General features: G+C 41.0%; 1 protein-coding gene across 2 annotated transcripts in view; it reads left to right on the top strand.

The window, feature by feature from the left end:
* Window positions 1-1,405: 1,405 nt before the first annotated feature.
* The window catches only part of CUL1 (cullin 1), a 52,799-nt gene continuing 36,631 nt past the window's right edge, over window positions 1,406-17,573 (top strand). The window contains exons 1-2 of one of the 2 annotated variants that reach the window (XM_027729132.2): window positions 1,406-1,500; window positions 16,773-17,065. In XM_027729132.2, the coding sequence (XP_027584933.1) occupies window positions 16,926-17,065 (140 nt within the window). In that variant the 5' untranslated portion in view covers window positions 1,406-1,500; window positions 16,773-16,925. Of the gene's footprint in view, window positions 1,501-2,026; window positions 2,133-16,772; window positions 17,066-17,573 lie in introns of those variants that run through there. The other variant, XM_039378394.1, reaches the window with a different exon arrangement.

Here is a 17,573-nt window from a genome sequence, read left to right as displayed (position 1 = left end):
TATAACTGATGCAAATATGCTAGGAGATTTACATTTTATCATCATATATTAAATTATCTAGAGTAAGTATTTTTGCTTAAATTTATTCACAGATTGCAAACAGGTCCGTGTAATTTCTTATTCCTCAGTCAATTAGACCAAATACTTTCCCACATCTTCCAACCAGCTCACAGCTGAACAATAAAATTTCCTTTTTTTTTTCAATTTCTACCCTGTTCTTCTCTCTGTAATGTTGTTTCCAAGTTGTTTTGGTACTGTTCTGAAATTGACAATTACAGAAAGACTTCTATGTTCTTACAACAGCCACACTTTAATCAAAGTTTTCAAAGCAATGTTCATGCACCTCGAGGTAATGATTCCTGATGTGAATAACTCAAAGGAGCCTCACAGCTTGGTTTAACACTTGCTTGACAAGGACACACTGTTATCCCACAGCTGTACCATCCACTCAGGCTCCCAGACACAGTATGGTGCCACTCAGTATGTCCAGGACACTCTAGAAACCCACGTTTCTCAGAAATACAAAAGCAGCTGCTTAGTTAAGGATGGAGGAAGCGTTATCACGCCTATTAGGCGTGATATCATCCTGAAACACACAATTATAGAATCCAAGGGGTAGGAATGGACCTTAAAGATGACCTTGTCCCAACCCTCTCTGCCACGTGCACGGATACCTCCCACTAGACCAGGCTGCTCAAGGCTTTATCCAACCTGGCTCTGAACTTAAATTTCCCCTCTTTCAATTTGTACCCATTACTCCCTGTCCTATCACTACAGTTCCTGATGAAGAGTCCCTCTCCGACTTCCCAGTAGTCCCCTTCAGATGCTGGAAGGTTGCCATGAGGTCTCCACACAACCTTTTCTTCTCCAGACTCAATAGTCCCAACTTTCTTAGCCTATCTTCATAGGAGAGATGCTCAAGTCCTCTTATCAACTTCGTGGCCCTCCTCTGGACTTGCTCCAGCAGTTCCATGTCCTTTTTGTGTTGGGAACGCGAGAACTGTACTCAGGACTCCAGGTGGGGTCTCACAAGAGCAGAGCAGAGGGGCAGAATCACCTCCTTCGACCTCCTGGCCACGCTCTTTTGGATGCAGCCCAGGACTTGTTTGCTTTTCTGGGCTGCGAGGGCACATTGCCGGCTCGTGTTGAGTTTTTTGTCAACCATTACCCTCAAGTCTTTCAGCTCATCCTTCAGCTCTTCTGGCACTGGACTAACTCGGGGAGGGGTCGGAGCAGGGCCGAGGAGATGGCGGCCGGCCTCCCCGCGCAAGGAGCTCCAGCGAGCGGGCAGGCTCCGCCAAAGAGCCAAACCCCAGCCTCGGGCCGCCACAGCCCCGGCCCCTCCGCCCGCCGAGAGCCGGGGCGGGGCGGGTGGCGAGGGGCGGCGCCTCGGCGATCCCCGGGCCGCGCCGGGGGGAGGCAGCGGCGGCGGATCCGGGCCCGGCGGAGGCGGAAGGGGCGGGCGGACGCGGCCCTGACTCTGCGGGACGCGCGATGCTGGTGAGTGCGGGGAGGCCGCGGCGTTGTGTCGCAGCGAGGCCGGGCCCGGCCCGGGGCGAGGCGGCGGCGGCGCCGCGGAGCCGGCGGAGCGGGGCCCGGCACTGAGTCACGCCGCGGGGAGCGGGGGCAGGGGCGGCCGGGCCCGGCCCGCCCGCCCGCCTTTCTTCTCCCGGGCGCGCTCCCGGCCCCGGGGCGCGGGGGTGGCGGGGGCCGCTGCCCGGCCCGCTCGTGGATCCGGCCCGGGGAGCCGCGGGCCGGGCCGGGCTGGGCCGGGGAGGCCGCGAACTGCGCATTCGGAATGCATCGCCCCCGTCGGGGCGCGGGAGCGGCTGCCCCGGCCCCGCCGGAGGGATCTGCCTGTCCGCTCCCTCCTTCTCTGCCTCCTGCCCTGCCCCGGCCCTCCCTGCCCTGCCCCGTGACCGCGGCCCCCGCATGGCCGGGGCGGCCCCGGTGGCTGCCCCTGCCTTTCCGTGCCGTCCCGGCTGCTCTCAGAGCTCGGGCCCGTCCTCCCGGAGCCCCATGCCCTCACTGTGCCCCTCCTGGCCCCGGCACTGCCCACCCGAGCCGTGCCAGGCTCGTCCCAGGCCTCTGCCCTCATTTTTCCCTTGTGAGCTTTTGTCCATAACCTCACCGTAAGTGTTTAAGGGTGTTCACCCGCTTTCTGTCCTCCCTGTCCTTTTCTGTGCCTCTTCCTTTCACCCTGTTGTATCCCAGCCATCCCCAGAGCCCCAGTGACGCTCAGGTCTGTCTAGGAGCTGTTTGATTTTACCTGTAGAGATTCCCCAGTGTCCCCAGCACCATCCTGGCTGCTGGGGGATATTTGCCACACTTCAGTCTAGTCACCTTCTCCAGGTTTCTCTTGCTCTCAAGGACTGAGCACCAGGCTTCTCCGTGTTGCCGCCTACTGTTGTGGCCTTAGCAGAGAAGGTGCCCCCTGTAACCTTTTGTTTGTCTGTTTGTGCATTTATCGCCTCCATCCAGATGACTACTCCTGCAGTTTTTGTCTTTTTAAATAATCACCTCATTTGTTTCCCAGTTACTTTGCCACTGAAATCTAACTGTGTTCTTATTGGGATCCTTTCCCCATCCTTCTTACTTCCTCTTCAAGTTCTATTCCAACACCATGATTATCCCTCTACTACCTTTCCCCTTTCAGTTTTCTTCCTCCCAGTAACCATTTCCTTCACCATGTTTTTTTGCCCTTCTGATCTTACTTTCCTGTCATTAGAACCTTCCTTGTGATCTTACCTAATACTTTTTCCTTCCCACATAGTCCTTTCCTTTGTAGACTCATATGCTGTCTCCCTGACTTTGTATTTAAGTCCTTCATCTGTGCCTTTGAGAAGAAAGGAATTTAACCCTAGGTTATCTGTGTACTTGTCAGCACTAAGAGGGCAGAGATGACTTACTTGTTTTACCTTATTTTAATTTGTTTTGTTACTGACTTCCTCGGCAACCTGGTATAGGTGTTCATATGTAATCATATACCTCCACCCTAAAACACACACGTATCCTGGTGCTAGTCAGGGAGGGAAAAGTCTGTATTGGAAATCCTTTTGGCAGGACTGGGAGGAATGGTCCGCGGGGGCCAGAAATACGTAGTAGCCATGTAACTTGAATTAGGCCAAATAATGTTTGTAATACCATATTGTGAATTGGTACTTAGTTGATATGGAGTGTGTTTGGGATGCATCCTCTTTGGGAAAGTAGTAAGATAATATATAGGTACCTAGTTTTTACTCACAATGAACTGCTGTAAGAGTGTGTGTTAATGGTTAGGTGTCCGTCCATGCTGCATTGATACTTTGTGTCTTTGATGGTGACTGGACTGGAAAGAAGTCTTTTCCCTCTGCTTTGTACCTTCTCTTGTATCTCAGTATTTGTTGTCCAACTTCTTATTTTATGTCTTTCTTAGCCACCTTGGGTCTTAAGATTGGTTACATTTCACAGTCATGTCACCACCATGTATCTGAGGTGCAGTTGAAACACTGGATCTGCTTGTCCCATGGAGGCAGGATGAACACATTTGATTTCAGGAGTAATTTATACACCTAACTCGAAACCCCAGGTTTGATGCCTAGCGTTAACAGCTTCATATTTTCTCAGCTGGCTACGCACAGACCCTAGAAACTTGACAGCAACTCAGAACAACTGAACTAGGCTTCTGATCTGAATTACCCCTCTGGAGGAAACTTTCCATTGCCTATCTAGAGATCATGTAGAGAATACCTAAATTAGGCATATGCTTCCTGCTCCTTGGCTGACAAAATAGTTGTGCTGGTTTAGCTAATGATTCTTCTTCCACCTCACTCCTTTGTACACTGGTTTGAACTGGCCTTGTAACTCCGGCCTGTTACTGAGACTGTCAGCTTGAGAAAATCACATTGCTTTAATTTAAATAACTTAAATTCATTTAAGCAAAATGGATGCACATCCTTATTTAGATACTGCTTTGGGGGTGACTTTTTTTGAATTTAGCTTATTCTTAGCCTTGGTGAAAGTTCTTGGATTTTAGCTGTATTGTTACGAAAACAATACCGAGTCCTTTGAGAAAGTTTTCTCAGATATTCAACTTAAAATTTTTGTCTTACATGTTACAATCTCTGAGTCCTTCTTTTCATCTGTAGTGTTTCTTAAGTAGTGCCTAGGTTAGCATGGCCACAATTATTTCAGTAGGGCCCAGCTTAATGATGAGTCATATCCTGGGTGTCAGTAGTTGTGTGAATTGAGAATACCTGGAATCTTCTCTCCTAGCTACTGGGAAGAGCACTGGTTTAGGAAACAGTGTGTGTCCCAGTGGATAGTTTTCTGTCACTTTTCTTTTTACCCACAGAACCGCTGATACCACAAGAGTGAACCTCTTCATGTTGCTGCCTTACATCTTCTTATAAATACTACAGGTCAAAATCAAATACATATTTTTTTTAATCAACCAAACTTTGACTACATTCCACTTTATATAATGCAGTGTTTTTCAAACCCCTCTTTATCTATGAGCCTCAGAGAAATAAGTGAAGGCTACTGTGAAAATAGGAGAATAGTAATTCTGTTTTACACTTCAGGAAACTGGTATAGAGTCATATGTAAATTTTTTTACAAGAGTTGGAGTCTCTTATACTTTATCTCTCCAAAATTGCACTATTTTCTTTGCCGGTTGTATCCTGAACTTGTAAAAAGAAGCAGGTGATTCTCACCCTCTCTTCTGCTCTCATGTGACCCTGCCTGGAGCACTGCATCCAGCTCTGTGGCACCCAGCACAAGAAAGACATGGACCTATTAGAGCAGATCCAGAGGAGAGCCACAAAAGTGATCAGAGGGATAGAACACCTCTCCTATGGAGACAAGCGGAGAGAGTTGGGGTTGTTCGGCCTGCAGAAGAGAAGGTTCCAGGGAGATCTTATTGAGGCCTTTCAGTATATAAAGGGGGATTATAAGAAAGATGGAGAGAAACTTTTTACCAAGGCCTGTAGTGACAGGACAAGGGGCAAAAGTTTTAAATTGAAAAAGGGTAGATTTCAATTGGATGGAAGGAAGAAATCCTTTATTGTGAGGATGGTGAGGCACTGGAACAGGTTACCCCGAGAAGTTGTGGATGCCCCATCCCTGGCATTGTTCAAGGCCAGGTTGGATGGGGCTTTGAGCAATCTGATCTGGTGCAAGATGTTTCTGCCTTTAGCAGAGGGGTGAGAGTTAAGTAATGTTTAAATGTCTCTTCCAACCCAAACCATTTTATGGTTCTTGAATAAACTGTGTAACTTTGATGTGATGTTCTTCCAAAAACTCAGGAAAAAAATGTAGATTGTCTTCTTTTCTTACCCTTTTGATTGTTCTGGTTTTGGAGTCAGAAGGTTCACTGCTGTAACTTGGTGTAGCAGGCACAAGGCATTGCTTGACATCAATACTAAGAATAAAGGGTCAAATACATTTTCTCTGATGTCTTTGTAGTTACCACTAGATTTGAATATCGGTTCGATACCATTGACTTCTGTTTTTCTTAAAATTAGAATTACATACAGGTGTTATAAAATGCTCCTTGTCTTTGGATTTCAGTAGATTTGCTCTGGTTAATGCTGCTATATGTCTCAAGTTTGGTGTTATTGTGAAGGAGAAATGGAAACTTTATTTACACATAGGATGGTGAGGATCATGATGATGTAAAGTCCTTGCAGTGTGGGCAGCTTCTCACTCTGCTCTAGTAGTGTACTTATCTTTTGAGGACACACATAATGCTTCTCTTCTCCCATTTTTTTTGAAGTATTGGTGGTTTTGATACTGGGCTCCAGATGTATTCAATTCATTAATGTACAAGGTAGACAAAAGTTAATTTTTTGAACTTAAAGCAGGGATCTACAAGAATTAGGGTTATTAGTAATTTAATTTCAGCCCTAGCTGAACTCAGAAGCTTCTTGTTTGTATTTTTAATTTGCGTGCAATGTAACTTTGCTTTTTGTTGCTCTGTGTGTTTAAGTTTGGACAGTATCTTAATGTGGATTAGAGTTCAGAACTAAGGCTGCTGGTGTGACCTTAGTTCACCCTGTTTTGCTCTGTAATTTAAACTTAATTTCATATGTAAATTTGCAAGTCCTGTAGTCTCACAGCAGTGGAGACTGTCATCTGAAAGTTTTATCTAAAGTTTGGAGGATTGAATTAGGGGGAAAAGGAGGGTTATAGGAAATATACCATTTTATTAGCTGTTAGTGTTTTCATCTTACTTTTCATGGTAATAATAATTTCATGGGGAAATGCTCTACTTGCTTCTTGGTAGCTAAAGGATAAACTTTTCACAGTACGATTCAAAATGCTTTTTTAGAATGCTTGCATTTTCTTAAGAAAACAGATTATTCTCATACTGTCCTTTATTCAGAGGTAACTTTGAAATAGTTTTGTTATCTCTGAAAGTGTGCCATCACCCCTTTGCTAGGGTGCCATCACTAATAGGGATAGTATAAAATCAAAATGTGTATCCTTAGATAATTAAATTGATTTTGTTAGATTCTGATGCAGGCTTAGATTTAAAACTTAATGATGCAAGCTTAATCAACAAGAAGGAGAATATAAATGTGGCTGCTAGGGATGTGTGTCAATTTTAACTTTTACGAAATTAAGTCAAATTTTTTCACTTCTGTACCAGAGGTGCCTGTTGCAGTTATCAGAGGTCAAAACTGATTAAAAGTTCAGTGAAAACGGTAACTGAATTTAAGCAGAACTAATATTTTGTGAAGCCTAAATTCTTTACTGAAAGTTAGGGCTGTTACAATTCAGATTGCATAGTTGAAGCATAGAAATTACATACAAATCCCTTTCTAGACTTTAATGAGAAATTTCCCATTCTTTTTTGCACTGGCTGTGTAAGTGAGTACATGTGCCTTGTCAGTATTTAGGCGTCTGGAATGACTATAGGAGAACTGTACTGTTCATTGCTAGCAGTGGTTGCAGCATTACACCGTAGTAGGACTCAAGATCGCTAGCACATATATCTGTGCACTTAATGTAGACCTGATTTAAAAGAAAAATAAGAAAATATAGAGGGGGTGGCTTTCACAGGTCATGATTTTGGAAATGAACGTGAGTAACTGCAACAGTCCTTGATAGTTGCAGTCTAGTGAAACATTAGTATGAAGGTGAATATAGGAGGAAGCTCTTCAGTATTTAAGTTGTGCTATTGTGGTATATTTGAATGTCTGAAAATATCAGACTGTTTGCAAGATGACTTGGTGTGACCATCATCTTTATTTATAAATTGAAGTGGAAAACTGCATTGCCTTGATCAGTTGAGCTCTTGCGAAAGTACCAAGATGGAAGATGCGGTAAAATTAGCAACCTGTTGGGAAGAGATTCCAGCCAGAATTGTTTTATGCTTGTTCGCAACATATTAATGTTGGTTTAAAATTGTCAGTATGAACTGCTACCTACCAAGGGCATGGGAAAACTCTGTATGGAAATATTTTTGCAGGTGAAAATTCCTGTTTGTGTCTTAACATGTCAGTATAAAAGTGTGTGTTGTGGTGCACTGAGTGCTGTTAAAATGGTGGGGGATTTGTATTGTAGTTCAGAGGCGCTGTGGGTTCTGGTGAAGGTCATGCTGTGTCTGAAGCAAACTGTAAGACGTACCAAGGTTTTCTTTGTGGAGATCAGTAGGATCATGGTGTTTTAGCGTATTAACTTGGATTTAGTTAAAGTTTGATGTCTGGTAAGAGCTTTTGGGAAAGCAGTTATGTGTAAGAGTTGTCCTTGCAGGATCATTAAGGGCTCTAAACTGGCTCCCTGCTGCTGTTGCTTTTTTTATTTTTTTTTTTCTTTCTAAGAAAACAAGGTGTGTTATTCTGTCTTCTGCTTGGCATGTTGGGTATCTAGCTTTGAGTTTCTGTGGCTTGTCCTCCCTCATTTTCCTTTTCTGCATCTTCCTAACTGATTCAAGAAGTGTATCTTGATGTGTGTTGTCCTTCAGGGCTTATGCTTATTTGGGTTTTGTTTGGCTTTGTTTGGGTTTTTGTTTGCTTGTTTCATTTGGGTTTTTATGCAGGTTGTATCATATATATGATTTGAGCCAGAAAGACAATGGGAATACTCAAGGCCCTTTGTTTTATTGTGGTGGTTTGACCCTGGCTGGGTGCCAGGCACCCACCAAAGCCACTCCATCAATCCCCTCCGCAAATGAACAGGGGAGGGAAAATACAATGAAAGGCTCATGAGTTGAAACAAGGACAGAGACAGATCTGTCATCGATTACCGTCACTGGCAAAACAGACTAGACTTGGGCAAATTAATTGAATTTATTACTAATCGAAATCAGAGCAGGTTTTGCAAAGTAAAACAAATCCTAAAAACACTTTCCCCCCACCCCTCCCTCCTTCCTGTGCTCTACCTCCTGCCCCCCAGCAGCGCAAGGAGACAGAGAATGCGGGTTATGGTCAGTTCACCACAGGCTGTTTCTGCCACTGCTCAGGGAGAGGAGTCCTTCACCTGCTCAGGTGTGGGATCCCTCCCACAACAGACAGTTCTACATAAACTTCTCCAGCATGAATCCTTGCCATGGGCTACAGTGCTTCATGAACTGCTCCAACATGAGCCCTTTCCATGGGGTGCAATCCTTCAAGCACAGCCTGCTCCAACGCGTCATCCACAGGATCACAAGTCCTATCAGGAAACCTACTCCAGCATGAGCTCCTCTCTACACGGGTCCACAGGTCCCTGCCAGGAGCCTGCTCCAGCATGGAATTCCCATGGGGTCACAACCTCCAGGCATCCACCTGCTCCTGTGTGGGGCTCCTCCAAGGACTGCAGGTGGATCTCTGCACTCCTCCATGGGCTTCAGGGGCACAGCCACCTCACCATGGTCTGCACCTGCAGGCTGCAGGGGAACCTCTGCTCTGGCACTTGGAGCACCTCCTTCCCCTCCTTCTCTACTGACTTGGTGTCTGCAGAGTTGTTCCACTCACATATTCTCATTCCTTTTTTCTCTGAGCACGTATACTTCTTAAATGTATTATACCAGAGGTGTTACTGCCATCTCTGATTGGCTTGGCTTTGGCCAGTGGAAGATCTGGAGCTGGCTGGCATTGGCTCTGTGAGACATGGAGGAATCTTCTGGCAGCTTCTCACAGAAGCCACCCCTGTTGTCCTCCTGCTACCAAAGCCTGGCCACACAACCCCAGTAAACTTATGTAAACCTTTCTTCCTTCTCTTCAGTGCACTCATGTCTTGACTTGATTCTCTTTGCGTGATGTTGTTCTTTTCCTAATCTGCTGCCTTCCTTTTTCTGAAGTGTAAAAGCTGAGCATGATCAGTGTTTTAAGGAGGTATGAAGCTTATTATTACTGCAGGACCTGTATCCTTTTTGTAGCACAGGAATATTGGAGCCCTTAGGTTAGAAAGGACATTTCAGTTTAGGAGTAATCTAAAAACTTTGTACGTAAGGATTACTTCATCAATGACAAAGTGAGCTCTCTTAAAGATGGCCAAGCAAAACTTGAAAAGTTTTGTCTGTACAGTTAAGTATGTAGTTCCCTTGTCCTGTTTTCAAAGTTGATGTGGTAAGACTACTAGGAAACTTTTAAAGCTGAAGGGATTGTTAATATTGACCAAAGTTTACTTTAGTGGCAATTACAGAAGGGAGAGTTTTCTTTTATGGAATACAACAGCAAACCTTGTCTAATCAAGATCTAGCCTTCGTTTATGAGGCAGCATGTACATGTTGGGTTTTGGCATGTTTCGGGGGGTTTTTTGTTAGCTATTGCATTACTGTAGTGAGATATCTGTTAAAAGCTGCAGGTCAAGGAAGAGAAGGGTAAAGGAAGAAATAAAGGAAAAATGTTAAAGAGCTAATAAAACAGTAGGCAAAGAGAAGTGAAAAACTCCAAGTTTCTTGATGCTCTTCTGAGGAAGAGTAATTGATGTTTTGGAAAAATCCTTGTAGTCAGGCATGCAGATTAAAACCATGTCATTTAAAAAGGCTTTTAGTGAACACAATCATGCATAATTTAAGTAAATAATGCAAGTGTGAAAACTGCGATTCCAAGTTACTTCCGTATATTGTGTTTAAATTTGAAAATAAAAGTGAATTTAAGTGTCTTTCTAGCTGTGAAAAGCATATCCAGGCTTTTGTTTTATTTTTTCAGTGACAACTATATCATTGGCACATGAAGTAATGTAGGAATGTATTCCTTATAATGCTTTAGGTACCATTGATCAGAGCTATAACACATACAGGAGAGGGTGTGGGGAGAACACTGGAGCCCTAAACTAAGTTGTTGTTTGGGAGGTACAGTAGTAACTGCTCAAAATTTACACAAATTTACATGACTTGGTCTGAAATTACTGGCAAATTAAATGTACTTGCTTCTACTCTATTTTTTTTTTTTAATGCTGCACAGAATGTTTTTATCACCAAAGACAACTTTTGGAAGGGAGGAGTGTATGCATGCATACATCTTTGCCTTTTTCTCATAATGAACTGAATTTAACTCTCTTGAAAATAAAATGAGCTAAAGCTTTTCACACTACATGTAAATCAGTATTTTGTAATAATACAGAGGAACTGAACATTGTAATTTTCATAATTTGTCTCTTAAATATCTTTATTGGAAAGGGAGAAAAGATTCTAATATTTCTCTTCTGGTACTGATGTGATTTCTGGAATAACCAATTTTTCACAGTAGTTGTGTCATTTTGCTGGGGCACTGTGAAAATGTCTGCTATAGACAGATTCTCCAGATGTTGATTAATTACACATTTGTAGCATGTGAAGTGCTAAGGATGTTACACTTCCTCCTAGTCTTGCTTTAAGGATTGTGTCACATGCATAAACTGCCTGCCTAATTTATATTATTTTATTTATATTTGGTGACCTAAAATACTTCTGGACAGAAATGTGAGTGCTAAATAATGTTGCATGCAGGACCATGGCCCAACTAAGCTGTGTTAAAATTTTGAGCTCATAATGGTAACCTCAACTGGAATCAAGTAAACACAAAATTAATTTGCAGGTACATGGATATGAAAAGTGTCTTTGAAATCATAAATTGTGAGTGCAAGTGATTATAGGGACAAAATAGAATTACTTCTCATGTCTCCTCTCCATCAAACAGATATGTGTTGGAATGAAGGTTACGTCCTTTAGGAGTCAAGAGACAATTTTTTAACCTGGAAAAAATTTCCATGAAATAGCTTATACTTTGTGAAGGTAAAGAAGTAAAAGGTGACAGCAAACAGTTTTTAAATCTCTCCCCGCCTTGTACTTAAATATTTATACTTTTGTAAGTATATACTTACATAAGTATACAAGTATATACTTATATATACGTCTCCCAGCGCTTTCATGTAATTAATCGGGTAGATTGTATCTTACAGGCTAACTGGCAGCAGAGGGAGATGTATTGTTGTTAGCTCTGTACATTGCATGCCTTTTTAAAAGGCATGTGTTTGCATGACTTCAAGAGGAATCTTAAAGCTGGTTTGTAGTATGGGTCATTGGCAGTCTCCTATCTGTGAAACTGTCCCTGTTTGGTAAGAGAGGATATATGAATGTTAAATTGATTATTTGGGGTACAAAAGGGGTTTGGTGTTAATTTTTTGGTATGTTTTGTTTCAAACTTAAAGCTGAAGACAATAAATCTGCCTTTGAATGCTTACTTTAAGGCAAAAACAAACCAAATGTTTTGATATGGTAATACTTAAGGGTCACTTCAACTATAGCCATTTTGAAATTTATGTGAGCTAGAGTATAAACTAGCATTCAGTATCTTATGTTGTTTTTAAAGTAATACAAGAACAAGCAAACAGTTTGTGCTAGACCAAAGGTTTTGTTTAATGTGCTTCTGTTTTAGTTTCTTGAAAATACTTGTATGCTTGTGTCATATAGCATTCAATCAATGTTGAATATCTTGGGTCACTTGAGTAGTTGCCTTGGCTCAGTGTAGTGGTAGCAGAGACTTTGAGGGGAATAAAGCTGTTCAGGAACGTTATTGAGTGTTGCCATTTGTTGAACACAAAAGCATCTGTTGAATTTCTGGATAAGACTTGCTGAAATACAGCAACAGGAGAGCAGGATAGAGTAAGTTAGAGGAGTCAGGCTGGAAAAATGGGGAGGAAAGAGTTTGCGAAAGGAATTTCATGCTGCATTTTTAAGGGTGTGACTGTATTAAACTTACTTCTTTTTCTTGTCTTTTGAAGCCAAAGATTAAACGTTCGTTATGCTTTTTTCTTTCAGCACAGAAAGATATTTTGCTTTTAGCAGCCATTAAAGTGAACGTGGTTCACTGCCTCAGTTTTTACAAAAGATACCAACCTGCACCCACTGTCCAAATGAACTAGTACTCTGTTTTTGTTACTGAGAAACTAGCATTCAGTTTTAGAAAAGGAATATGAGGCAGTGTACAGAGATGAAATTCTGACTTTTTACACATGCCTGTAAACTTTGGAAACTTCATAACACTAAAGGTCTTTGAACTTATTTTTAATGACATTCATTCCACAATAGCTTATTAGTGAATCTTGCTTCTCTTCTCTAATGTGTTTGTTTTCAGTATGATTAAATCTGGTCACCTTAGCTCATGCTATTAGACATGACAAGAATGTTCTCTTCACGTCTGAAATTAGACAGGAGATAAAATACTTGGAAATTACTAAGTCTAGGATCTGTTCCTGTCTGTGTCTTTTAAAAAATGCCATCTGGGCTCTTGGGTCAGCTGGGAAACCTTGCTGTGGACCTGTAAGTTCTTTCTGGGCCAAGAAGCTGATAAGTTCAAATTCTGTCTGTAATTATTGAAGTAAACTACCTTGAAATCTGTAATTTAGAAATAAGGAGTTGTGGGAGAACAGCAGATGATGCATAGGCCTTGGAGCAGTGAAGCTGAAAGTTGTGTTGTATTAGGACACAAAAATGAGATATTTCAGCAGATGGCTTGAGATGCTGTAAATCTGATGGAGTTTATTATGTTTTGTAGATAAAAGGGTTAACTTTGGCATTTTCCTAAAGGCCTCTTAGAGCATACAAATCATTTTCCTCGTAGGGGATACCTAAAAAAATACTCTTAATTATTAGATTATCAGTGAAAACAAAACCACTGTTTTCTAACACAGTGTGTTTCCTTGCATATGAGGTTTGTCATGATGTGTATCCTCAAGTAATGAAAAAGAGGGAATAACATTTTCTTCTGTCCTTCGAGGCTGTTCTAAAGTGTTACCTCCTTTTGTTTTGTTTGACTGTTTTAATTGCAGTACCTGAATGGAGAGTTGAAAGATTGAATGGTGTTGAACAGTCATATTGCTGCATCACACTGTGTATATATTGTCTGGAAACTCCAGGGGTAATTTTTTTCATGTAAATATAGTTGGCCTGAAGCTGTAATGAAATCTGGATTCTGTGGTCCAAAGCTACAGAGGGCATGTTGCAACTTGGGCAGGTGGTCTTATCCTTGAAGCAGGTCAGCAACAAGTCTGATCCGTTTGGGCAAGAAAGCACAGGGATGGGCAGTTCAAAACCAACTTGTGCAGAAGTCCTGCCAACAGCACTTTGCAAGGTGAGAGACCCCACTGATGTAAAGGTTATGACTTAATGACGAGGTTTTAATTCACCTGTAGCAATTCACCTTGCTCTTGGCAGTTGTGCATGGCCTGGGCACTGAGAAATTGAACTTAGAAACTCTTTCTCCCTCTTTTAAGTTTAGCCATTGGGAAGGCGGGTGAAGAGATGCAGAGTTACTGCTGTGGACCAGATTTGACCTTCAAGAATTGTTTGCCTAGGAAAGGGTTTTTTGTGTGTGTGATACACAAAAATAACACTTTTCACATTAAATACAATTTCAGATTTTCACTGGGTGTTTGTGTATAATAACAGTGGTGCTGAGTTACATAGCCTTGTTTTACCCCTTCTCTTTCTATACATTTAATATCATAACTTAGTTTAACCACTAAGTACAAATGATTGCATTCATAAATATGCTTTTGTAGTCGAAGTATTCCTATGTATTGAAACTTTATTCCTGTTAAGGTAATATATTAATAATTACCTTACTATTTTTCTGCACATGAAAAAATCTGCAAAAAAAATTAATAGTAGCTTCATCTATTGCTCTATTTCATGATTGTATTAACTAGTAATTAACTGGAAGAGGTAAATTATTTGAGCCTAAGAAGTGAGATGCTGTCATTCTGCTGGCTACGCTTTCTGCTAGCTAACAAGGGGTCGGCCTTTTGTTATAAACTTTTATCCAGCAGTCAAGTGTTTTATATTAGGTACACCAAAATGTGTTCACTAAAATGCGCTCTAAATCTAGGCTGCTTGCTTTTGGCAGATTGTTAAGAGAGCAACAGTCAGTTAATTTTTGCACACATTCATGATAGAGTTGCAGATTTGTAACTGTGTCTTCTCTTACTTCTGTAGAGAGTTCAAATAGTACCAGATTTAAGGAATCAAAAAGTTTCTGCTCTCCTGGATTGTAGACATTTAATTAATTTTCTTGCTTTGCACTGCAACTTATGATCATAGTCCAAGATTGTGGGTGTGTAACATGCACAGAGTATTTCCCTTAGTGGAGGTGAGTGGTAACTCCTGGACCTTTGTTCTTCCTGGTTTTCATTTCTCAGTTGTGAAAGTCCTTCATCATTAGTACCACAGCAGGTTCGATTTCCAGAAATTAAAGAAGTTAAATACAAACAAGGTATCATCTAGTTTACACTTCAGCATTATGATGCATTATTCTCATCTGTCTTTAATGATGATTTTGCTGTAATTACGGAAGGAAAACGACAGGGATTAATTTTAGGTGTGTGTTTTCTGAGGTATATATTGATTGAATTCTTGTTTTTTCACCTAATTCTCTGAGTAATTGTTACCCATAGAAAAAGAAAAATTAGCTACATAAGCAGTTGTATGTCAGATTAAAATGAGACAGTACTTGTTGCTGAGACTGACATAATGAAAGTATTTCTCTGTGTATCTACTTAGAACTTGAGATTTAAATGCTTACAGGTAATGGGAAAGTAAAGGGCTATTAGGAGTGGTAATTTCTGTGTTCCTGTAGTAAGACAGTCATTGGCTGAAAAAAATGAAGAAATGTCATGATCTTAGCTGGTCTTGTTAGGGTCCAGGAGAAAAGGCAGAAGAGAACTACAAATAATTGGGTGGGGTTCAGGGAGGGCGTAACACAGTACTTAATCTTTAAAACTGTGAAACCTAGAGTGGAACATGTAGTAGCCTGGAAGTGGCTGTGAGAAAGCACCTCTGACTTACTGTAGATCCTGAAGGAATATCTTTATATTCTGCTGTCAGAAGCCAAAAGCAAATAGTAGGATTTATCTAGTCTTGACCTATACTATCTTTGAAATTATGGAAGTGTTCATATGAGCCTTTGATGACAGGTTTATCATAAAGCTGTATTGTTTATAGAAGAATGGAAAAACATCAAGTTTCATTGTGTTCTGAGTATTTCAGTCAATGAGCTCTAGGGTACAGAATAACAGGATGGTTTGGGCTGGAAGGGACCTTTAAAGATCATCTAGTCCAGTCTCCTTGCCTTGGGCAGGGACACATTCCACTAGATCAGGTTATTCAAAGCCCCATGCAGCTCAGCCTTGAACGCTGGCAGGGTGGGCGTCCACAACTTCTCTGTTTCAGTGTCTCATCATCACCCTCACAGTAAAGAATTTCTTCCTTCTATTCAGTCTAAATGAACCCTCTTTTAATTTAGAACCATTGACCCTTGTCCTGTCACTAGTCGCTGGTAAAAAGTCATCTTTCTTATAAGCTCCCTATATAAGTGGAAAGGCTGCAGTAAGATTAAGTTGGTCCTGACTTATTAAAACTCTTATTTTTGGGCTAATTTTTTTTATTGTGCTACCATCTTTGTTATTTTTTTATATCTTAATTTTGTTGCTTTGGGAAAAATATTTTTATGGACTTATGTAAAAATGGATCTTCTCTGCTTGATGTTTTTAGTGGTCCTTTCCAGGTGACTGTTTTCCTACCCTGTCATTTAATGAAGTTGATGAATTGATAACCATCTTTTCACTATGTCCCAAACTATGGTCATTAAGACTCATGGGAGTAGTGCATTTTCTTAGTTTCTGATTCTTTCGTTCACAGTTCACACACTATTTATTCTGTGTACTTCCCTTCGTAGTTCCTTCTTCCCACCACTTTTGACTGTATGTTCTCTTGCTGTTAAAATTACATGAAGGAAGTGGTGTTCTTTTACTTAGCAAAGAAATCAATGTAAGCATGGGTTTACCAGATGGAAAAATTCTCTGCTTCCAAAATACCTTGGACTTTCAGGTTACCTGCAATAGAATCTCAAGTCTGAAGGAGTTACTGATAACTCTTTCTTTCAAGAAGAAGTTATTTGTAGTATCTTCTGGTTAATCTTTGATATCCATTAGGATGTTTGTTAAACGATGAGCTACCACAGAACCCGGAGTTGGAAATACTGGAGTTTTACTGTTGTATGGGGAGGAAACACTTCTTGATAAGATAGTGTTTGCTGCTTGGAAAGATTTTTACTGTTATGTTTTGTTACTAGCATTAGGATTTTGTTGTCAGCTGCCCTGACCTAAGTACCTGCAGCCTTTGAGCAGCTCTGGGCACTAACTGTCCCATTTTCTAGTGGATTGCTGAATTGCAAGATTACATTCCTTGGTTTTGGTATTTCAGATCTCATCTTGGATTTCTCATCTATGTAATTGACAATGTTTCAATGAAATAATTAATTTTGTATCCTTAGTGTGAATGAATTCGGACTGTCATATAAGGTGTATATTTTCTTTTCCTCTTGCAGGTTATCTTCCTGGGAAACATCACTTCTTGCGTGTAAAGAATATCTCACTGAGTTGCCGCAACTGAGTTTAGAATGTTACTTGACTTGTGATTCTGATGGAGGAATAACCAGATCTCAGGCTGCTGCACTGGAAGACTTTACAGGAAATACAAAATGTCATCGAATAGGAGTCAGAACCCGCACGGACTTAAACAGATTGGTCTTGACCAGATATGGGATGACCTTAGAGCTGGAATTCAACAGGTTTACACCAGACAAAGTATGGCGAAATCCAGATACATGGAACTCTACACGTATCCTAATGCCTGTGACAGTTAGTACCCTGCTAGTAGATTAGAGATAGCTTTTTACTTCTCAAAACTCAAAATTGCTTCATAACCATTGGACTTAATGGCTTTTAAGAATACTTATTTTTATTTTGAAGATTGGCCTTTTCTATTTAATATTACTGGCAGGAACATTCCGTTATTTGGAAAACTGACTTCCGTAATTATTATGGCTGCCTCTGTATTTCAAGTTTGGTTACTATTATTTTTGATAGAGCAGATGTTTAAAGTGATTTTATTAATAGGTGTAATTTTGAGTCCACAATACACACAAAGAAAACAGAAGTTTTTTTTCCTTTATATGTTAGTCTCTGGCATTATGCTGCAGGTCTTAGTGGTAATAATGTCCAGTTACCTGAAAAATTTTTCAAATGTCATCCTCAAAGTAATATGTGTCCAGTGGATTTCTCTTTAATTCCTAGCTTGCATCAGAGAGCTGTTTTCCAGTATCTTCCCATTCTGGGAGTGGTTATAA

The sequence above is a fragment of the Pipra filicauda genome, unplaced genomic scaffold (genome assembly GCF_003945595.2).
Source record: "Pipra filicauda isolate LSUMZ 115617 unplaced genomic scaffold, ASM394559v2 scaffold137_size4652046_pilon, whole genome shotgun sequence".
NCBI classification, from domain to species: Eukaryota; Metazoa; Chordata; class Aves; order Passeriformes; family Pipridae; genus Pipra; species Pipra filicauda.
Note: the sequence above shows the minus strand (reverse complement) of the source record. Positions and strands in the feature narration are given on the sequence as shown.